This window comes from Sus scrofa, chromosome 14 (genome assembly GCF_054392235.1).
Source record: "Sus scrofa isolate SSC_HxYL_T2T_F1_AM1 chromosome 14, Sscrofa_HxYL_maternal_Yorkshire_Landrace_v2.0, whole genome shotgun sequence".
Lineage (NCBI taxonomy): Eukaryota > Metazoa > Chordata > Mammalia > Artiodactyla > Suidae > Sus > Sus scrofa.
In genome coordinates this window covers 51879360-51903159 of record NC_139396.1, presented here as the reverse complement: position 1 = coordinate 51903159, position 23800 = coordinate 51879360, and the positions used below count along the sequence as shown (strand labels likewise).

The 23800-nt window shown below is 50.3% G+C and overlaps 1 protein-coding gene across 8 annotated transcripts in view; it reads left to right on the top strand.

Annotated features, from left to right (window-relative positions):
* Positions 1-14133, top strand: part of BCL7A (BAF chromatin remodeling complex subunit BCL7A) — a 34433-nt gene extending 20300 nt beyond the window's left edge. For 3 of the 8 annotated variants that reach the window (XM_003483424.5, XM_021074246.2, XM_084996320.1), the window contains 2 exons: positions 6965-7086; positions 11185-14133. In XM_003483424.5, coding sequence (XP_003483472.1) covers positions 6965-7086; positions 11185-11256 — 194 coding nt within the window. In that variant the 3' untranslated portion in view covers positions 11257-14133. Of the gene's footprint in view, positions 1-3; positions 2967-6964; positions 8564-8613; positions 8925-9245 lie in introns of those variants that run through there. The other 5 variants (XR_014827338.1, XR_014827339.1, XR_014827341.1 and 2 more) reach the window with 5 other exon arrangements.
* The last annotated feature ends 9667 nt before the right edge of the window (positions 14134-23800 follow it).

The window sequence follows — 23800 nt, the reverse complement described above, 5'->3', positions numbered from 1 at the left end:
GAGGCATAAGGAAGTTCCCAGGCTAGAGGTTGGATTGGAGTTGCAGCTGCCACACTGAATCTGAGCCATGTCTGTGACATACACCATAACTCACGGCAATGCTGGATCCCTGATCTGCCGACCGAGGCCAGAGATCGTACCTGCCTGGTCATGGTTACTAGTCGGATTTGTTTCCACTGGGCCATAATGGGAAATCCCTCAGTTGTTAATGTTTAATGTTTTGGGGGGTTTATTTTTTGCTGGGGCAGTTATTTGGGGTTTTTTTGTTTTTTGTTTTGCTTTGCCTAGAAACATTTTTGGGGTGCCTTTTGACATTGAGTTGTAGATTTTATGACATTTTGTCTGTAAACAACATGCTTCTTTTAAAAATATGGACATTCTCTGGAGTTCTCACTGTGGTACAGTGGATTAAGAATACAACTGCAGCAGCTAGGTCGCTCTGGAGGCTCAGGTTTGATCCTGGGCCCTGTGCAGTGGGTTAAAGGATCTGACACTGCTGCACCTGTGGTGTAGGTCACAGCTGCAGCTTGGATTCAGTTCCTGGCCCAGGAACTTCCATATACTGAGGGTACAGCCTTTTTTTTTTTTTTTCCTTGTCTTTTTTTGTCTTTTTAGGGCCGCACCCTCAGCATATGGAGGTCTCCAGGCTAGGGGTCTAATCGGAGCTGTAGCTGCCAGCCTACACCACAGCCACAGCAACGCCAGATCTGAGCCACATCTGCGACCTACACCACAGCTCATGGCAATGCCAGATCCTTAACCCACTGAGTGGGGCCAGGGACTGAACCTGAAACCTCATAGTTCCTAGTTGGATTCGTTTCCGCTGTGCCATGATGGGAACTCCAGGGTATAGCCATTAAAAAAAAAAAAAAAAAAAAAAAAAAGGAGTTCCTATTGTGGCTCAGTGGTAACGAACCCAACTGGTATCCATGAGGACGCAGGTTCAATCCCTGGCCTCACTCAGTGGGTTCAGGATCCAGTGTTGCCGTGAGCTTCAGTGTACATCAAAGACGTGGCTCGAATCTGGCATTGCTGTGGCTGTAGTGTAGGCTGGCAACTGCAGCTCCGATTCGACTCCTAGCCTGAGAGCCTCCACATGCCATGGACATGGCCCTAAAAAGACAAAAAAACGAAAGGATGTTCTCTTACATAACACAAATACCATTATTGCATCTAAGAAAATGAATGACAGTTCCTGATTGTCTCATGTGACAGTGTGTATTGAGGGAGAGGTGAGAGTGTGTTGAGTGTGTGATGAGTGTGATGATAGTGCCCATCATCTGAGGAGAGAGAGGTGGAGGAGCAGGGCAGACACCTGGGTGCAGAGTTGGGGGTCCAGGGAGAGGTCATTACAGTGAGGTCGGCGCTGGCCCGAAGCCCAGGCTTCCTGGTGCTTAGTGGGGGCATGCATCTCTTGGGGAGGAAGGCCGTCCCATGTTGCAGAGTCCGTTCACATCCCGTTCCACTCCCTTCCACACCACGTTACCTGTATCAGCCCCACGCAGGGCTCCGTGCCAGTCCCAGGCCCCCGTCACAGCTGAGTCCTGTCCTGACCCTTAAGAACTCACAGGCAGGACAAGCACTGAAGCTGAGAGTTAGAGTCTACAGATAGGCCGCAGCCAGACTAGATCTAGCATGTGGTGTGCGGGTGTGACCACAGATCCCCGTGGTGTTTTCATTTTTAATTGGAACTTGATGCCAGAATTTAAAAATTGAGCAATTTCACTTAAAAAAAAAAAAAAGGATCAATTTCTAGCTTCTCTTGAGAAATGGGAAGATCTGGCAATACTGGACCTGCATTTCCACTGAGCAGCAACCAGCTAGCGCAGACACAGGGCTACCCCTCCAGGGAGGGTCAAGAGGGCCTGGGTTCACCAGTTAGCACACCCCCTACCACTCCCTCTTGTCTCCCTGACGCTGAGGCCAGAGGCACTTGCCGTGTATTACCCCATGATCACTCTTGTTTTTCTTACTATAAATTCAAAAGGAAAGTTAATATGTTTCTTGAACCTTTTTCTGTACTAAGGGGAAAAGTAAAAGGCTGAGAGGGCTGGGGGAATGCCCATTTCTTTGAGGAAGAGGTGAAAGATTGCTTTAGATTTTCTTTACAAATGTTATTTGTGTCTGAATTAAACAGCCCACTTGACTCATTTGCCTGGCGTTGCCTGGCATCTAAGGGGACTTTTGAGTTCATGGTCAGATGCAGTAAGGGAAGGGAGCCTGGAAGACTCCCTGGAGGAGGTGCTATCTGACTTGGGCCTAAAGGATGAGCAGAGGTAGGAGGGGACCAAGCAACCCAGGCAGAAGGGACCACAGGACAGTGCCTGGGAATGTGCAGGGGAAGGTACCCTAGGTGCCAGGAGGACCTCTGGGTGGGGAACAATCATGAATTAGGGTATGGACTGAAGCGCCCCACCCCCAGCTCTCCAGCGTCGTTTTCCCCCCACCCCCCCGGAGGAGGACCACTGTGAAGTCTGTTTTGTGGCCTTCCAGATGTATCTAGAAGCATCTATATGAGATGATAACCTCCCTTTTGAGAACAGTTTCACTTAACAGTCACCATGGAGATAGTTCCATGTTAGGACATACAGGTCTGTCTCATTTTCTTTACCAGCTTATCATTCAGTGACATGAATGTGCCCTGGTTTATTGAAATAGTCCCCATGTTGGCGGTCATTCAGGTTGCTCTTTTTCCTACACAAATGGTGCCACAGGATGTCCCACACACGTGTCTCTTTGCTCTGGCGAGAGTGGGTCTGCAGGACACGGCCCTGGAAGCGGGCTGCGGAGACAGGGCCTGCGGGTCTGGAGTGGCTGTAGGCCCTGCAGGGTCCTCCCCCAGAGCAGGGCCTTGTGGCCGGAACTGTGGTGTAGGTCTAAGACGCTGCTGGGATCTGGCTCTGCTGTGACTGTGGCCCTAGCCTGGGAACCTCCATATGCCACACCTGAGACTCTAAAAAAAGAAATGTTTCCAGATGGGGCCAAATGTCCCCTGGGAGAGCATGGGACAAAGTCACACCCCTCTCCCCATCGAGAACCCTGACCAGCCTGGTAAGGTGGCTCTGTGGGTGGAAGCAGTGGAGCTGGGGGCTGGGACCTGGCTGGGACACAGGATGAGCTGGTCACGTCCGGGCTGACCCTTGCCTGCTGTATGGCCTCAGTCCGGCAGTGTCACCTCCTGAGCGCCTTCCTATTTCCTCTTCATTCATAAAATGAGACAGAAGTTGTCAGGTCACACTGCAGGAGAGGACAGGGCAGGAAAGGGCGGGGTACTGGCAGGGCTGGTGGGGGAGGGGCACCTTCTCCACCCTTCCATGGGGGGTGGCTGGGAGTCAAGGGCAGGGCCATGTGGGGCCAGGTGAGGGCCACGTCCTGGCTTCTACCTGGCCTCCTTGTTTCTGGCCACGGCCTCGTTTCTCCCATGTTCCAGGTCTGAGGCTCCTTCTCTCTGAAAGGCCAGTTAGTTCAGCTGGGCTGCAGGAATGACGCCTTGGGTCAGTGCTTCCTCATCCGCCACATTTGATACCTAACCCCCCACCCACCCCAGGCCAAGGTGGGCCCCTCATCACGGTCCCCTTCCAGCTACCCCAGGCCTCCGGGCTGGCACAGTTGCCCAGCCTTGCCCAGGCAGGAGCGTCCCACGGGAAGGGCAGAGGCAGACCCCCCACCTTCCAGGTGGGCACCTGGCCTACATGCAGCACAGGGCAGGTTCGTCACCAGCTGGTGACCTTGCTCTGAACTTGTTTACTGCTGAGTGAGTTCAGGGAATGACATAATGTCCAAACTCCCTGGACTAAATTTAGGCCCTAGGAAAATAATTTCCCCTGGGTGAGTTCCAGTGCTGTTGCGCTAAGAGAATCAGGCTGCCATGCCGAGGCCTTGAACATTCCACCAGAAATAACCATTTTATTTATTTAGTTAGTTAGTTTTTAGCTCATAAAGGTCTGACATTAGCCTAAGAGTCTTTTTTTCCTTTCCTTTTTTTTTAAAAAGGGCCTGAAACTGCAGCATATGGAAGTTCCCAGGCTAGAGTTTGAATGGGAGCTGCAGCCACTGGCCTACACCACAGCCTTGGCAGTGTCAGATCTGAGCTGCATCTGGGACCTACGCCACAGTTTGTGGCAATGCCACATCCTTAGCCCACTGAGCAAGGTCAGGGATCAAACCTGCAACCTCAGGGTTCTTAGTCGGATTCGTTAACCACTGAGCCACGATGGGAACTCCTGAAATGGAGACTTTTTTTTTTTCTTTTTTCGTCTTTTTGGGGCTGCATCCGTGACATATGGAGGTTCCCAGGCTAGGGATCTAATTGAAGCTATAGCTGCCAGCCTACGCCAGAGCCACAGCAACACCAGATCTGGGCTGTGTCTGCGATCGTACAACACAGCTCATGGAAATACCACGGCTCACGGCAATGCCAGATCTATAACCCACTGAGCAAGGCCAGGGATCGAACCTGCAACCTCATGGTTCCTAGTTGGATTCGTTTCCGCTGCGCCACGATGGGAACTCCTCAAAAGTAACCATTTTAAAATGAACAACCCAGTGGCATTTAGCACATTCATAATGTTGCACAGCCATCACCTCTGTCTAGTTCCCAAACATTCTCATCACCCTAAAAAGAAACCCCACACCCTTTAGCTGTCACTCCCCATTCCTCCAGCCCCTGGACCACTAATCTGTGCTTCTGTCTCTATGGCTTTGTCTTTTTGCACATTTCACATAGCTGGAGTCATGCACTAGTTGGCCTTTTTTGTCTGGCTTCTCTCACTCAACATCCTGTGTTCAAGGTTCACCCGCACTGTAGCCTGTAATAGTGCCTCTTTCCTTGTTACGGTTGAGTCATATTCCATGTGTGGAGGGACCACGTTTTGTGTAGCCATCCGTCTGTTATTTGACATCTGGGCTGTGGCATCTTTCAGCCATTGTGAGCAGTGCTGCTGGGGACATTTGTGTTCAAGTATCAGCTGGGGGACCTGTTTTTCATTCTTGTGGGTCTGTCCCTAGAAGTGGGATTGCTGGGTTGAAGGGAATTCTGTGTTTAACTTTTTGAGGATCTGCCGCTAACATGGATTTTAAAGGCAAAACTAAAAATATCAAAGAAGTGTCAGGCTTATGGAACTGTTGGGTCCTCTGCCCTGGATAATCCCTTGTTTACTCCCACCTAGGGTCCTTGTACTGCCTCGTCCTTCTCCTGTTATTCCAGCTAATCCTCACAGTGACCTACCAGGGTGGTTATTGTGAACCTGGACTTTACAAAGGGTGGGGGATCTGAGACCACAGGAATAAGTGGCAGAGGTGGTACTAGAGCCCAGGTCTGTCTCTAAACCCTGTGTCCCCCTACAGACACCAGCTTGTAGGCAGAGCCCAGCCCCATGGTGGCAGCAGCGGGAAAACCCAGCTCAGACCCTGGCGGGATGTTGGGTCACCTGGCCCTGTCCTTGAGCAATCAGGGCTGTTGATTTGGGGGAGTAAGAGTGTGTGTGAACTGCAGTTCCTCTGGACCCTGGGATGGATGGACTTAGGGGTCGGGCTTGGAGGGGGGCTGCAGCTCCTTCCTGCCCCACTCCCCAGCCCTCTGTGCCCTGCTGGCCTCAAGCCTGGAGTGCTGCTCCCTTTTTCCCATATTGCTTGCTCGCTTGAAAACTGAAGCCTGGGAGTTCCCGTTGTGGTGCAGTGGAAACAAATCCGAGTAAGAACCATGAGGTTGTGGGTTCGATCCCTGGCCTCGATCAGTGGCTTAAGGATCTGGCGTTGCCGTGAGTTGTGTAGGTCGCAGATGCCACTCGGATCCTGTGTTGCTGTGGCTGTGGTTTAGACTGGCAGCTGTAGCTCTGATTTGACCCCTAGCCTGGGAACTTCCATATGCCTCGGGTGTGACCTTAAAAAGCCAAAAATAAGTAAATAAATAAAAATAAAACTGAAGCCTGGGATTTCCCCCCCCCCCCATGATGACGCCTCTGCCTCAGCCCAGAAAGTAAGGCCTTCTTGAGTATTTTAGTGTGCTTTTTAAAAATCAGGGTGACACATATTGTTGGTATCTCGAGTGCAAGCAGAACAGGGCCCTGGGCAGGAAGTGGCTGCTCCCTCCGTGTGCTCTGCACTCCAAATCAGCTTCAGGTACAACAGCTCCTACAGCTTGCTAAGGCCTGCACCTTCCTTCTGCTAAAGGTACATGGTGGGAGGAGCAGGGGAACCGATGCAGAAAAAAAGAGCTCAAAGAACTGGCGAGAGAGGAATCATTAAATAAGTGCTTACCTGATAGAATGCTGTGTGGCCATCTTCTGAACTCCTTATTTACAGACATTTTAAGGACAGGAGAAGTTCTTCCAAAATACCATGGGATCCCTGTTTGGGGAGAGTGGAGAACTTAGATGCATGTGGGGAGAAAACATCTGGAAGGGTGGGACTAAATGCTCTCAGATGTTAGCAGTGTGGTAGCTGTGAGTGGTGTGAGGTAGTTGGTGATTTCATTTTTTCTGTACTTTCTGTTTCTTTCAATGACAATAAGAAAACTGTCCATATTATTAAGAGAGATGTTTATCAAGGGGTAATTACTTGTATGGGTTTCCCAGCTGGAGAAGGCAGGTTACCTAATGGAAGAGGGAAGAGTCAGCAGCCATGATGGTTGGAATGTGCTGTGTCCACCAGAGGGCGCCAGGTGCACGGAGCACAGAGCCCCTTAGCATCCCTTAGATGGCCTCTCAGGGCACTTGGCAGGTAATAGGTGTGCCGGGAGAAGGGGTGGAGGCCCAGGGCCAGTATGTGGCCTGGCTGCTTAAAATGACATCCCTAGAAAATAAGCAAGAGGCTTCCCAAGTCTCCTAGCTCCTCGCAGTCCTGACAGTCTGCCTGGCCACAAAGCCCACAAATACCCAGTTCCAGGTATTTTTAGTAATTGGTCCATCTGGCTCCGCATCTCACGTGTCTGAAAACAGCTTCTGTCATCTTGCTTTTCCCTCAGATGCTTCTGACGAGCAGAACTCACAGTCCTCGATGGAAAACTCGATGAACAGTTCAGAGCAAGTAGAACGGCAGCCATCTGGAGATGCAGGTCTGGCTGCAGAGACATCCACAATCTCTCAGGTACCTTGATCAAGGTCTCAGAGGGGCAGCCAGATCTGCCAGGAGCGTTGAAAGGTGTTTTCTTGTTCTCTTGTTTTTCCTTTGGATGACCAGACCTGCTCCGTATTCGTTGAACAGGATTCGTGATCATCCTTATGTCTCCAGCGCTGGTCCTTGGGGCCAGGGGAAGGACAAGACAGGGTCCTCTGCCCCAGCCTCAGCTTCATCAGTTTGTTGATTCGGGTACACAAAAGCATCGCCTGGTCTCAGAGACCCCAAGTCAATTTCCCTGAGAGTTGGGAGTTTGGGTCTTCAGAATCCTGCATGCTGGATGCTCCATCCTTTGGAATTTTGCAACTGACCACACTCTCCCTACTTGGACCCCTTTCTGGGTCATCACTGATTTTGAGGATCTAGTCTGAATCAGACAGTACAGATGCAGGTGGCCAGGTGGCCAGGAGCGGATGTCCTCCGTTCAAATCCCAGATCCTTCCCTTGGCATATATAATAGCCTTAGTATTTCCAACTGCCAAATTGGGATCCCGGATCTTGTCTTGGGACCAGGGTGCCCACAAGAGCAGAAAGTGTGGGTAACATACCTGACAGAGTGCTGGTCATGGAGGGTCCCCCAAGGCTGCTTCAGCCTCCACTGCGATTTTTTTTTGGTCTTTTTGCATTTCTTGGGCCACTCCAGCAGCATATGGAGGTTCCCAGGCTAGGGGTCTAATTGGAGCTGTTGCTGCTGACCTACACCACAGTCACAGCAACGTGGGATCCGAGCCGCGTCTGCAACCTACACTGCAGCTCACAGCAACGCCGGATCCTTAACCCACTGAGCAAGGCCTGGGATCGAACCCGCAACCTCATGGTTCCTAGTCGGATTTGTTAACCACTGAGCCATGACAGGAACTCCCTCCACTGCGATTTTTTGCCATGTGTCCCCTATGCTCGTCTAAGAGGACTGGGGTCTGAGAGGTTTCAAAACATCAACTCATAAAACACTCTTCACTTGGCTGAGTATTTTCATACCTGGGGAGAAACTGACAACCAGTAGCAGCAGAAAGAAAGGAAAAGGCTAGGTCTAAACTCTGTGGAGCCTTCAAGCAGGCCTTCCCCAAGGGGGAGTGCCTCTTAGACTTTAACATCTCTAGACCCTTGGATCTGCAGCCCCTTCTTGTCCTACAGAAAGTCCTCCTTCAGAAGCTCAGAGACATGGAGAAAGATGTGTTTTCAGTGGTAGGAAATCAGCAACCTGAGTTGGTGGAAAGTGTTAAATAGGAGTCCCCTGGTGGCATAGTGGTTAAGGATTCGCCATTGTCATTGCTGTGGGGTGGGTTTGCTCCCAGGCCCAGGAACTTCTGCATGCCACAGGCATGGCCAAAGAAAGAAAGAAGAAAGGAAGGGAGGGAGGGGGAAGGGTTAAGTAAATCTGGGGTCATGGATAAAACAGTCTGGTGTGCACCTTTAATTTTTTATTGTTATTATTATTATTTTCGTTGTTTTGCTTTTTAGGGCCACACCCGCAGCATATGGAGGTTCCCAGACTAGGGGTCTAATCGGAGCTGTTGCTGCCAGCCTACGCCACAGCCACAGCAATGCAGGATCCGAGCCACGTCTGCGACCTACACCACAGCTCACGCCCGATCCTTAACCCACTGAGCGAGGTCAGGGATCGAACGCAAAACCTCATAGTTACTAGTCAGATTCGTGTCCACTGCGCCACAATGGGAACTCCTGGTGTGCAGATTTTTATGCAAGGTATTACGTTTAGAATGGATAAGTAGTGAGGTCCTGTACAACACAGGGAACTACATCCAATCTCTTGGGATAGAACATGCTGAAAGATAGTATAAGAAAAAGAATGTATGTATGTATGACTGGGTCACTGCTAAACGGCAGAAATTGGCACAACACTGTAAATCAACTATACTTAAAAATTTTTTTTAATAAAAGTAAAATTTTTTAAACTAAAAATAAGAGTGGGAGCTCCCGTCGTGGCTCAGTGGTTGATGAATCTGACTAGCATCTATGAAGATGCAGGTTTGATCCCTAGCCTTGCTCAGTGGGTTAAGAATCTGGCGTTGCCATGAGGTGAGGTGTAGCTTGCATATATGGCTTGGATCCCAAGTTGCTGTGGCTGTGGTGTAGGCCAGGAGCTACAGCTCCAATTCAACCCCTAGCCTGGGAACCTCCATATGCCGCAGGTGCAGCCCTAAAAAGCAAAAAATACGTAAAAAAGAAAAACACAGCACAAATCAAGGCCTCATGTAGGGTTGGTAAAAATCCAGATGTTACCTATGGTGTCCTGGCCCCTTAAACTCAGTGGAGGGAAGATCAGCTTGAAACTTTGACGTCGGCAAAGTCCAGGGGTCTTCCATTCTAACATACCTCCCACCTCCACTCCCATTTCTGGGGACCCAGACCTGAAGTGAGGCCTCTTTTACTATTTTCATGCATGCTTTAGTGACGCCACTTGTCTCCAGAGCTGATCGGTTTGTGAGCAAGAGGAAGTGTACATTGTATTAAAGCAGAGAGCTTGGCATTGAAGTTTAGCCATTCCTGTCTAAAAAATTAAAAAGGTTCCCATCCGCTTTCTCACCCTCTCCCACCACTTCCCTCCCTCACTCAGGACACTGCACCTGAACAGGATCCACCTTCCTCTCCTACTTTTTCCTGTGCTTTTGGACTGGGCTTTTTAAGGAAAAAGCAGAGGGAAGACAGAGGCAGCTGTCTGCCCCCTGCCATACCTGCTCTTGGCGATTCCGGCAGGGAGGGGGGGGGTCTCTATTTATTGAGCACCCACTGTGTACAGGGCAGGCAGCCAGGTACTAGGGAGCCAGGGTGAGCCAGCAGACACGGTTCCTCCCCGCCTTGGTGGGGCTCATGGTGGAGTCGGGGAGGCAGATACGAAGTCAGAAGTCACAATCCAATCCTCGTAGGATGATTGCAGAGACGCCTAACAGGAGTGGAGTGCCCTCTGGAGGTGGCGTGGGCAGGGAAGAACTGGGTCAGAGCAGGAATTTGAGAGGCTGCAAGCTGGGGCTTTCTAGGTAGAGGGGAGCCAGAGGACAGGGAGGAAGATGGTAGGAGGAGAGGGGAGAGAGGCCTCCTTGGCCTGGTGAGGACTTGGGATTCTCTTCTGAGCTCAGCAAGATGGCATGGGGGGGGGCACATTATACTCCCCATGTGCTTCTGTTTTGAGAAGATTGCTCTAGCCAGGCTGAAGGCTATGGGGGGGGCAGCTGTGGAGCGGCACCACTCATTCAGACGTGAACTGGCAGCTCAGGTGCAGTCGTGGTGGCGGGCAGATGGGAGAGGTTGGGGGGCCGAGGTCCCTGGAGATGGAGCTGATGGAGCTTACCATGATGTTGAGCATGGAGCTCGGAGAGGAGTGGGGACTCCAGGAAGCCGTCAGGCTGTATTCCAGGCAGATGGTGGTGCCATCACCAGCCCTGGGAGCACTGATTAGGCCGGGTGAAGGCAGGAGCTGGGCTCGGGTGCTGGGTTAGGTGGGTGATTCCTGGGATGATGGAGTGCAAAAGCCGAGAGGGAGGCGGATGAGTGAGTATTGAACCTTTTTTTTTGAGTCATGGGACTCCTTGGAAATTTGGTGACAACTACAGACCCTTTCCTCAGAATAACTATACTTATGTGCCTACTACGCATGTTGAACGTCTGCCCCAGGGCCAGGTACTGTGCCGGGCCCCAGATGAGCAGTTGTCAACCTGACCAGGTTGGCCTCCAGCCTTCAAACATGGAGCTTGGAGAGGTAAACCTGGAGGTGTGCCTGTGACCCTCGCAGTTAATGAGAGATTCCAAGACTGATCGTGGGTGGGCGAGGGCAGGGGGTGGGGCTGGGAAGACCCTGAGGGAACCAGTGTGGCAGGGACAGGTGGGGCCCGAGTGACACGAGCTTGGTGGACACAGGACGAGCTAGCTCCCATGGGTGTGAGGCGCCCCATGGGTCCATGAACTTTTTTGTGTCAACCTGAGGGCCACAGGGTCAGAATCACAGATGCCTGCTGTGAGGTCCTTCCTTGCTGACCCGCCACCTTCCGGCTGACCTGAATCTCTTTCCTGGGTCGTCAGTCTGTGTTTCTCTTTTCCTCTTCCCCTAAGGATTTGGAAGGAGTGCCACCCTCTAAAAAGATGAAACTGGACGCTTCGCAACAAAACTCCGAGGAGATGTAGACACCGAATTCAGTCCTCTGATCCACATCTCACGAGAGATGCATCAGCAGGCTTCATTCTCGAACAACCTCACCCGAACGGATCCCTGTCGGGTGTGAAGGGAACTACTAACTTTTCAAGTTTACCAAGTGCAAATCCAAGAAAACCAAGAACAGCGTAACTTCTCAGACACTGAAAGAACTCTCTGCTGTGAAGCAAAACACTCGAATCTTGAAGTGACTGTCCTGGGGAAGGCGGGGTCGACAGCTCAGGAGCGTCTGCACACTGTCTCTGAAGCCAAGATTACATTTGCGTTGCTGCTGTATTGTCCCCCCCTCCCCCCACCTCTCTATTTAACGATATAAGCTATTTGAGGGTGGTACTGATCAGGAATTCGCTTTTTCATCGGGGCTTTTCACTGTTCAACCGATTCCTTCCGCTTTCTTTTTTTGTGCCTTGTGCCCCTGAGGTGACCTCTGGCATGTTCTCCTGGTTGTTTTGCTTCTCCCCTTGCAAAGTGCCCTCTTGGTTCCATGAAGGCGGCCATTGCCCTGGTCCTTGCATCTCTCTCCTCCCTGCCCCAGGACTTCAGCAGGAGCGGACTAGGCAGGGAGAAGGAGAGCCTGAGGCCGCAGAAGAGCAGGACCTCCCCTGCCACCTGATTTCCAGGTGCAAGGGGGCTAAGGGGCATGCCCCAAGCTCCAGGTAGGGGCAACACCAGTCTCCAGGGTCCAAGGAGTCTCCGATATCTGGGCACTATCCCCAAGCGCTTCCTCAGAGTATCTGAGGCTGGTGTTTCCAAGCCCTCAACAGCCCAGACAGAGGCACAGAGCCCTTTGATTGTTCTGGCACTTCCCCCCCCTGTCCCCACCATACCGCCTTCTCCCACACCTCTGAAGACTGGATGGCTTCTGCTGCTGACTGCAGGATTGTCTCCTTAAGACGTTAAAAGGGGCGGAGGAGCCTGGGAGCTGATGGCAGGAGTAGTTGGTGCTGAACTTTCATAGGACGTCGCTTGGATTTCAGATCCTCAGTGACCTGCTGCCCTCTGCCTCCCCAGCTCTACCCCGGCCCCACCCGCAGGGGAGGCAGGATTGCAGTCAGCCAGCCTGCTGGCTTCTGCGTAACGTTCCCGACTCCCAGAGCCAACAGTCGGATCACTTCTCATTCCCGGGATGCGCTGAAAGCCCCCACCGTGACGGGGCCTTGAAGGCCAGAAACGAGGCACCAAGGAACTGGAGAGCTTTGCGCTCCTCCAGGAAGGGGCCATCAGGTCCCCCTGCCCCTGCCCCCGAGTCAGCTTCCTCTCACTAAAATGGACGTGGCTTGGACGAACTGCCTAATTTTTTGGTTCTGAGGCCTGGTTTGCTCTTAATTCCTATCTGGACTCCTCAGACCTTAACCCTCCTCCTGAGCTTTCTTTACTGCACTGGAGTTCCAACTCCCTTTGAGGTGTATGGGGTGGGTGGAGGGAGGGTTCTGGGTTTTGTTGGTCGTTTTGTTTGTTTGTTTGTCTGTTCGTTTGTTTTGGGGGTTTTTTTTTTTTGGCTAATTGGTGCATATTCAGGGATCACCTTTCACGTGTGGATCTCTCTCCTGACCACCATGGGAAGTGTCTGCCAGATTCCATTTTCTAAGAGTTTCTGAGGGTGAGGCTCTTTTATTTTTATTTTTATTTTTTGAAGGGAGCCAATCTATTTCCTGCACTTCAAGAAGAATCAAAAATGTTCCTGAATTCTCAAATACCTCATGCAAAAATGTCTCCTGAAATAAGGGAAGAAAAACACACACAAACTTTGAAAAATCTTAATGTTGAAGTTAGCGATGCCGAAAGGTTTCTGTCTTAAAAAAAAAATCTTAGCAGTTTTGCCCCTCAGGCAGTCGGTTCTGTGGAGAACTGTGTTCTGCATTACCTCTCAGCGGATCTCAAGGCAGTTTACCTCCAGATCCCATACTTAGAGTTAACTCTTTTCTTTGCAGCAAAACTCCATTTGGATGAAAGATGAATTTGGATATTTATTTCCCCTTTTCTTTGGGAAATGAGAGGTTACAACCAGGACAGTGAATCTCGCACGCACACATGCGCGCACAGACACACGCGCATCCACGGAAACGCAGGGTCCTCTATGGGCCGCCAAGGGGAGTCGACGCGGTTGAGAACGAATGCAGAGGACACCGAGTCTGTCGTTCGTTTTTTCTCTGAAGTGCCTGAAGGTAGGAATGGGCCAGGGTTGGGGACTGATCGCCCCCCGCCTCCGCCACGGCCTCGTCAGTCAGCGCGCCAGCGGCCCCGCACCCGGTCCCCGCCAGCCAGGAAGGCCTTCCACGCGGGGTGATGAGACTGCAAAAATCCAGATGTGCTTCCTTCCCCGAAGCGGCCCGCTCCTCGGAGCCCCTCCTCCCCACCCCGTCCTGCACCCCTCGCCCTCCTCCCACCGCAGAATCTAAGACCTTTCAGCCGCAGCCGAGCCAGGGGCGGGGGAGCCTAAGCAAATGCCTTCCTTGGACACCGGGCCCCGCCGCCCAAAGGGCTCCCAGGGCAAACTCATTCCCCGACAAACTTGAACTTGGGGACGCTGCAGCTACACATTCCACAAAGTGCTGGCACTTACACCCATAACCCGAAGGCAGTAGACCGCCTCACAGGGTGGTGACCTCCCATTGCAAACGACGTCATGGTTTGGAATGTTCGTTATCAGCCAAGGACCTGGTTAGAGGTATACAGACCTTTTTTCACCGTTACCTAATTTTTGTTTCTCCTTTCGGTTTTGTTTTGTTTTGTTTTGGTGTGTTGTACAGCAGTATAATTTTTCACTTATTTATTCCATCAGTAGATATGGTTTGTACAATGTACAATGGTTCCATTTCAGAAAATAAAAAAAAAATTCAAATCGTGAACACCCTGTGGTTTTGTAGTATTAGCCTCAAGTGTGACATCCACTGGATGTTGAGATGGTCCCCCACCAGCTGCTCTGGACTCTGCTGCGTGGTTGTGCTGCTCTGACTTTGTACAGGACCTGCTCTCAGGAACTTTTGCCTCCCGCAGTCATGATAGCTGCTATCATTAAGCACCAGCTGGATGCTGTGGATGGGTGTCATCCCACCTTGTATGGACAGCCCCCTGCCCAAGTCGGTAACCAGTCAGAGCCCCAGGGTAAATAATAGCCACACGAAGCCCCTCAGCCTGGGTCCTGGCCCAGGACACCAGTTTGCCATGTCCCTTACTTTGGGAGGTCCGTGGCCAGGACCCTGAGGGTCAGCTCACAGGTGACTTGCAACTTTGTTTTGACTTGTCTTAACTTGAGGGCTAGTGACTCGTGGTCAGGCTGGAGCCAGAACCATCCCAGGGCCCCTCCACCCCACCCCCAGCAACACAGGCACTTCTCGTCCTCTCAGCACGGACTCCCTCCCCCAGCGGGACGTTTTTCTTGTGTCACTGTCCAGTTTCTCCCTCCTCTTGTTCATGAAACCCGGCGCTGCGTGAGCCGCCGCCAAGGAGGGCAGTGGGGGTGAGATGATTGTTCTAGCAAGGCCTGTGCCAAGTCTCTTGGAGTTGACCAACCTGGAGGCAAATGTTCTTTCCTTTTTGTTTTGTCTGACCCTCCTCCCCTCCTCCCTTTCCTTTTTAACATGTTCCAGTGTTTTTACCGAGATTGGTTGCTCAACGAAATAAAGTCCTGATATGGAAAGTTCAGCTTGACAAGACACAAATCATAGGGGCTTTGTTTACATAACAATAAAAAAGTGCCTTAGCGGGCACACTTTCACTCTTTCCTGGGCTCCCTGGATCTCCGTCTCTTTCAGCTCCCTGTCTGTCTGTGGAGCTGTCTGACTTCCTCTCATCTCCCTTCAAGGAGCAATCCTGCCCAAGAGCTGGAAATTTAGGCTCCACAGGCATTCATTGAGCACCATCTGTGTACTGGGCCCTAGACAGCAGTGATGCAGACTTGACCCTTTCTCTCTAGGCAGATAAGCGGGCACACTGGGGTGCCCAGCACAGTTTGGAATTAGGGGAGAGCTACACTTTAATGGCGGAAGCCAGGGAGGCTCCTGGGATGGTGGCGGAAGTCCAGGCATGGGGCTAAGAAGCTGACTTTTCCTTGTAGACCCTCAGGAGTGGCTGGAGGTTTCTGAGCCAGGGCTGTGCTGGACTGGGGGTGGTGTTGCCAGTGAATGGCCTGGATTAGAAAGCCAGACTGGAGGTGGGGGGGCGGGGCAACTATGGAACTGGATAGTAGGTCAATCACAAGGCCAGGAGTTGGCAAGAGAGCCTCTGTGCCCCCAGGTGATGTGAAGGCAACTAGTACTGTAGCCAGGTGGGGTGGGGACAGGTTGGGAGGGAGGCAGGCAGAGAAAGCTCTGGTCCAGGGCCAAGTCTGGACCAAGACAGTGTCATATGAGTCCATGGCTGGGGAGGTCTGTTGTGGCTCAGCTGGTTAAGAACCTGCCTAGTATCCATGGGGATGTGGGTTTGATCCCTGGCCTTGCTCAGTGGATTAGGATCTGGCATTGCTATGAGGTATGGCGTAGGTCACAGATCAGCTCAGGTCTCACATTGCTGTGTCTGTGGTGTAGGCCTGCAGCTGCAGCTAAAATTCGACCCTCAGCCTGGGAACTTCCATATGCCACAGGTGTGGCCCTGAAAAGAAAAAAAGAAAGTAAATCCATGGCTGGGCCAAGGAGGGATTGTACTCTCTAAAGGCCAAGTCTGTACCTCCCTACCCCCTCCAATGAAGAATGCACATTTTCCTTTAGAGACTCATAGTAGACGCTGGCTGCTTTTGCCAACTGCATTCCCCTTTTCTTCCAATGGGGCCCTCCTTACCCGCTTTCAGTCCCGTGGGTGGTCATGTGACTCAGGCCTTCCCCCTGGCAACAGCAGTTGGTTCAAGGGATGATCACGTGACCCAAAGTCCGAAGTGGCCCAATGATAGTCAGCCCTGGGATTTTTGTGGGAACTGCTGGGAAAGGGTTCTGCCGGAGTCGGCTGGACATGTTCAGTGGAGCTGCTGGGGCCACCTTTCCTCCAAAGTGGGGAGAAGCCTGCCTGAGAATGAAGCCAGTGCAGAAGAGAGTTGAAAGATGGTGTGTGCGAGCTTCCCAAGAGCAGCATCTGAGCACTTGGCCCTCACCAGCCCGGCCAGCCCTCCTCCTGAACTTTTCAGTTCATGAGCCAATAAATGCCCATGATAGTTCAGGTCAGTTTTCACTGGGTCTTTCCCCCTCTGAGTCCCCATCCCTCCATCCAAGAGCTTAGAGTATCTCCTGGATAAATCCAGAAGGAAGGATGGTTGCCAAGATGGTAGCTCTGACTCCTAAATAGGTATCATTCTTTTGGAGGGAATGTCTCTCTCCTCCAAATTTTTCCCTTTTAGTGCTCCCATGTGAAAGGATTGGAAGTTTCACAGCTGAGGACAAGGAGATAGACAGAGGCTAACATCCATGTTGGACTTCGAAAGCAACCTCTCCTGTAATCTTCAGAGCTCCAGCACTCCAGAGCTGTGTGACCTCAGGTAAGTATCTTAACCTCTCTGAGCCCCGGTTCCGCATCTGTAAAATGGAAAGAATAATAGCGCCCACTGAGATTGTTGTAAGGATTAATACATGCAAATTAATGAATACATGTAAAGTGCTCTCGACAAGCCCTGGCACGTAGTAAATCTCAATAAATGTTAGCTGCTGTTAATAGTACTATTGTAGTTATCCTCAAGCACATGTAGACTCTAGAAATCCAGCTGCTTGAAAATGAAGCCCTGGCAAAGGCAGAATTGCCCACCCGCAGCCGCTTTGGCCTTGCCGTTGGAGTTTCTCTTTGCTCTCTGAACACTCACCTCTTCCCCCATAACTCATGATTGATACAAGTTATCCACACAGCACACCCCAGGTGATCCTTAGCCTGAGTTGTGCCCATTCCTGGCTGAGGGAAGGGCTTGAGCCCACGGTTGGAGATTTGACAACATACCCGTGTGCCACGGGCCAGGCTACTCTAAATCAGGCCCATGCAGGGAGCTTCAGGGCCTGGGTCTCAGAGGAACAGCTCACTGAGGACTGATTTTTCCAGTCTCTCATTCACCATTGTCCTCTCTCCACAGGCTTTCGGGGGAAAGGCCTCTGGGAGGCAAGGGCCAGGATGCAGTGCCAGGCCTATCGGTCCTGTCTCCCTCTGGGATACCCCTGGGATATTGGTGCCTACGAATGCACTGGGTGACTTGGAGTCAGTGGCTTTCTCTCTTGGGCAGAAGTAATCTGCTTTTGCATCAAAGAATCTCAAGAGACTCTTAGATCCCTCTCTGTTCTCCCTTAGGACTCTCAGTTATGAGCTCATTTGACCTCCTGGCCACCCTGAATGGTAGTTTAGAGCAGGGATCAGCCTCCCCATTATACAGATGGGAAAACTGAGGCCAGGGACCTGACTGAACAGGGTCCTGCAGGGACTCAGTGAAGGAGGCTTTGGAACCCAGCCTGTCTTCCACTGGACCAGGGCTCAGCAGCTCTGGCCTGCCAGCTGTTTTTGTATATAAAGTTTTATTGGCACACAGCCATACTCATTCCCTGACACATTGTCCCTGACTGATTTCACCATACAAGAGCAGAATTGAGTAGGTGCTACAGAGATGGGCTTGAAAAATCAAAAATATTTATCATCTGGCCCTTTACAGAAGTTCACCAATCTTTGCACTTGCCCACATTTCTTGCTGAAACACCATGTAGTTGAAAGAATATGATAATAATGATATTGATGGGAATAATAATAATAATTACCTACTATATGCCAGGCACCATGGAAGACTTTTCTGAATCTTTTTTTTTTTTTTTTTGGCCACACCCACAGCATGCGGAAGTTCCTGGGCCAGGGATCAAATCCTTAACCCACTGAACCACCAGGGAACTTCAACACTTTTCTGATTTTTTTATTGACTACACCAGCACCTGGATCAAGAAACAGAATATTACTACCCACCCCCTGAAGTCCCCCTTCTCCCTTCCAGTCACTACCCCTCCACGGGTAATCACTCCCCTGACACCTCTCTGCCCTAATGCTTTCTAAACTTTAAAGTTTCCTGAATTTTATACCCATAGAATTATACAGAATGTGCTCTTTTGTGCCTGGCTTCTTTCACTCAACGTGATGTTTGTGAGATTCATCTATTGTTGTGTGTCATTGGAGTCCCTCATTCTCATGGCTGGAGAATATCTGGGGGGGCCGAGGGAGACACAACATTCTCCCACTGTTGGGCATTTGGTCTGTTTCCAGTTTCCATGGAGTATTGTGAATATGCAAGATACTGGTCCTCTTTTCACCCAGCCTTCAACCCCTAGAGGGAGACCAATTAGTCTCATTGGACAGATGTGAAGACTGAGTTTAGAGACCATTGTGCCCTCGAGATGACACGGCAGGTAGGAAAAGACCTTGGCACAGGTGTCCTTGCTGGCTCTCTGGCTCCCTCCTTAGATTCTGGCTTGAATTCCCGCTGTGCCTACAGACTGTATTACCCTATTTATATGAAATTTCTAGAAAAAGCAAAACTATGAAGACAGGGAAGTAGAGGCTGGGTTGTCTGGGGCTGGGAGGAAGGATTGACCTCAGAGAGGCTGGAGGGAATGACTTGGGGCAACTGGATTGTGGAAATAATTATGCAGTTGTATGAGCTCATTAAAGCTCATTGAATGGTACACTTAAAATTTGTGAATTTTATGGGATGTAAATTACACCTCAGTAAAACTCAGACAAAAAAGGAGTTCTCATTATAGCTCAGTAGGTTACAAACCTGGCTAGTATCCATGAGGACGCAGGTTTGATCCTTGGCCTCGCCCAGTGGGTTAAGGATGTGGCATTGCCATGAGCTGTGATGTAGGTAGCAGAAGAGGTTGGATCCTGCGTTGTTGTGGCTGTGGTGTAGATGGGCAGCTGCAGCTCTGATTCAACCCCTAGCCTGGGAACTTCCATATGCTGCAGGTGGGGCCCTAAGAAGACCCCCCCCCAAAAAAAATTCCCAAACCCAGGACATCTATTCTTCACCCCCAACCCTATACCTGAATCACTCTCAGAGGTGTGAGACTGGCTGTGCAGACTGTTTGGAGTTGTTCAGCCATGGAACAATTCTGGCTCCCCACCAGCCAAGGCACTCCCTGCAAAGGCCTGGGGGTCTCTCTGGCTAGAGGTGACAGCTGAAGCCATCAGGATCCTGTCTGGCTTTGCCCTAATCTGACCTGCTGCCCGGCGGGGGGCCAGAGAGCCACGCGCATCGGATGCACCGGCCCCAAACTATTTCTCTGAGTAGTCCCCAGAGATGGCAGCTGCCTTTCAGTTTCTGCGCTTGTTTATTTTCAAAGGGACGTTGCCAGACCGCTAGGCCACCCCTGCCCTTTTCATGGTTTGTTTTATGCAAGAGACTTCAGGAAGAAAGAGAGGAGGTAGGGTGACCTGAAACCAGTTATTCTGCCAGCAAGGAACAGCAATAGGCCCCAGCTGTTAGTTTGGAGGGACGTGTGGGACCAGGATGTGCCCTTTCCCCCAACCTCCAGAACACTGGGAATCCTGATAGTGCTAATGATCATGCCAATATTCAATCACGGACACTGGACACTGGAATAGCTGGACATCCACATGCAAAAGGAACGGACCTCAGCCCATACCTTACCCCTTATCACAAAATTCACTCCAAATGGATCATAGACCAAAATGTCACTCTAAAAACTCTACAGGAGGAGTTCCTGTCGCGGCTCAGCACAGGTGAAATCTGACTAGCATCCATGAAGACCCAGTTTCGATCCTTGGCCTTGCTCAGTGGGTTAAGGATCCGGCATTGCCGTGAGCTGTGGTGTAGGTTGCAGATGTGGCTCAGCTCTGGCGTGGCTGTGGCTGTGGCTGTGGTATAGGCCGGCAGCTGCAGCTTCGATTTGACCCCTAGTCTGGGAACCTCCATATACCCCTTTTTAGGGTGTGGCCCTAAAAAAGAAAAAATTAAAAAAAAAATAAAACTCTAGAGGAAAACACAGAAGAAGATCTTTGTGACCTTCAGTTAGGCACACCTTTTTTAGACATGGCATCAAAGCACCTACTCCAAAAGAAAGTATTGATAAATTGGATTTCATCAAAATTTAAAACTTAATGCTCTGCTAAAGACACAGTTAAGAGAATGAATAAACCATAGCCTGGCAAATAATCTTTGCAAAACACTGACCCGATAAAAGACTTGTATTTAGACTGTATGAAGAATTCTCAAAACTCAACGATAAGAAAGCAAACCACCCCCGCCAACCCCAGGGGAAAAAAAAACTAGTGAAAAATTTGCATAGACAACGCATCAAAGAAGATATACAGAAGGCATATGAGCACATAAAAGATGCTGAACATCATTAATTATTAAGGAAGCACAAATTAAAACCACAAAAAGATACCATTAGCCTCCCTCTAGAAGAGCTAAAAAGGCCAGAATCCCAGGTGGTGGTGAAGGTGCCGAGCAGCTAGAACTCTCCACTGCTGGTGGGAAGCTAAAGTGGTACAGCCATTTGGAAAATCGTTTGGCAGATCCTTACAAAGTTAAGCCTAAACTTACCTGGCAACTTGGCCACCCCTCTCCTAGCTTGCAGTGAATATTTACAGTGGCCGCGTTCGTCATCACCCAAAACTGGAAACACCTAGAATGGCCTTCCACTGGTGAGTGACTCGAACAAACTGTGGAATAGTCATAAAATGAGCTCAGCAATCAGGGGGGATGAACTATAGACACCCTTGGGAATAGGGAAGCAACTCAGGCTAAGGGAAAGAAGCCAGACTCAAGGCTGCCTACTCAGTGACTCCATTGAGATGACATTCTGGAGAGGGCCAAACAATAGGGTCAGGAAGCAGGCCAGTGGTTGCCAGGGGCTGGGCAGGAGACAGGGGTTGATTGCAAAGGGATGAGAAGAAATTTGTGTGTGAGAGTATTGGAACTAGTCCACATCTAGACTGTGGTGGTGATTGCATGACTGTCGGTCAAAATTCGTGGAATTGGACACTAAAGAGAGAGAACATTATATGAATTAGACCCCAACAAAGAAAATAATAATAGGCAACATAGCACTACCTACTATGTGCCAGGCATTCTGGGAGCACTTTACATATATTCATTCAGTCCTCACAACACAAGAAAGTAGGTCTTTGGTTTTTTTGTTTTTGTTTTCTCTTTTCGGCTGTGGCTGTAGCACAGGAAAATTTCCCAAGTCAGGGATCGAACCTGTACCACACTAGTGACCACAGCCACAGCAGTGACAATGCCAGATCCTTTAATCCACTCTGCCAAGTTAGGGATTAAATAAACCCTTTCCTCTGCAGCAAACCAAGTTGCTGCAGTCGGATTCTTAACCCATTGCACCACAGTGGAAACTCCTGAGATAGGTATTAATTATCTCCAAATTGTGAAAGTTTTGTCCCCAGAGCTCTCTCACACTCTTAATTTCCTTCCCCTTTGGTCTGATCCCTAGTGTCCTCTTCCTTCTTTAAGCTCATCTCCCGTGGATGTCTTCTCCCACAGCCACGGCAGGAAAAGTTTCCACCTAACCTATTCCACTGAGGGGCCCACAGCTAGTAATAAGGTTTAGGAAATCTCTCTAACTCGAATGCCTACAGGCACCAGGCAGGTAATATAAATAAACAAAACATATCAAGGCAATAGGGAGTGGTGGGGACTTTAGAAAACTGGACAGCACATACTGTGTCTAAAGGGTATTGTCGTACATTAGCTCTGGTTTCTAGCATGTGGAAATAATATGAGCCCAGTGTTTTCTGATAGTTCAAGAAAATCCTGACACTCTCATGTTTATATAAAATGTCATAATTTTTAAAATGTTAGCAAATAAGTCAAATTTTCAAAAAACTGTATGTTTTTGGAGTTTCCGTCGTGGTGCAGTGGTTAACGAATCCAACTAGGAACCATGAGGTGGCGGGTTCTATCCCTGGCCTTGCTCAGTGGGTTAAGGATCTGGTGTTGCCGTGAGCGGTGGTGTAGGTCGCAGACGTGGCTCAGATCCTGTGTTGCTATGGTTGTGGTGTAGGCTGGTGGCTGCAGCTCCAATTAGACCCCTAGCGTGGGAACCTCCATATGCTGTGGGTGCGGCCCTAAAAACCCCATATTTTTTACTGCTGTAAAGGTATGTTCACCCCTTCCTTGTCCTCTAAAATCACCCACAAAATACAAGAAAACAAGGCACAGAAGCAGAAAACCCACAAGGCAACATATGGAACCCCAAACCCCAACATACAACAGTGGAAGGAAAGCTGGAAGAATGGAAATGAACTTTGAGTGGTGGAGAAGATCAGACTCAAGTGCTGCAGAAGTAGATCGCAATGAGAGGCAGGAATTCCAGAAAGTCTCAGGAATTGGAGGCATCAGATGCTGCAGAAAGCAGGGGACTGACTGAAAACCGGGTTTGGTTGAAAGTCTTTATATGAGATAGTCGGACACCAACCCCTGCATTCTGAAGAGTCTGCCAACTGCCCCTTTCTCCCTTCCACTGCAGACAGGAGGTTTAACATCTGGAGAAATTAAATCAGAGACGCTCCAGAATCAGAGGCAGTAGGCCTGGAGGAGTGCAGGGAGTGAGAGGCTGGCCGGAAGTTGTGTGGCAGTGAGCAGAGTGAGCTGCAAGGCTACTGCTCCTTGCCTGGCTTCGCTCCAGGCTTCTACCCAGAAGGCAACTGGAGTCATCTGTGCAGTGGAAACCACCCAGAGAGAAAAGCTCCAGATCCTAACACGGAGGAGAGCTCAACCTAAAAGCTGCCTGGCCACCTCCTGACTTACCAGATGATGAGCCGTGCTCCTGCCACGCACACTGATCCTAGCAGTCAACCTAGGAATGGACAGCTGGACTCAAGGAAGGTTTCCCACGTGAAGAGAGAGTTCAAAATGAGGACGTTCCCTTGTGGTACAGCAGATCAAGGGTTAAGGACCTGGCGTTGCCACAGCTGTGGCACAGGCTGCAACTGCAGTTCAGGTTCGACTCCTAGCCCGGGAACTATCACATGCCATGGGCGCAACCAAAAAACAAACAAAAAGGAGTTCCCATTGTGGCTCAGTGGGTGAAGAACCCAACATAGTATCCTTGAGGCTGTGGATTCGATCCCTGGCCTCACTTAGTGGCTTAAGGATCTGGCGTTTCTGCAAGATGCGGCTCAGATCTGGTGTGACTGTGACTGTGGCAAAGGGTGGGAGCTGAAGCTTCAAGTCTACGGCTAGCCCCAGAATTTCCATATGCCACAAGAGCTGCCTTAAAAAGAAAAACAAACAAACAAAACCCAAACTAATGGATTTTTTAAAAAATAACAAAATAGGAGTTCCCTTGGTGGCTCAGTGGTTATCAAACCTGACTAGTGTCCATGAGGACGTGGGTTCGATCCCTGGTCTTGCTCAGTGGGTTAAGGATCTGGCGTTGCCATGAGCTGTGGTATAGGTCACAGATGCAGCTCGGATCCTGTGTTGCTGTGGCTGTCGCAAAGGCCAGCAGCTACAGCTCCGATTGGACACCTAAACTGGGAATCTCCATATACCGCAGGTTCGGCCCTAAAAAGACAAAAATAAAATAA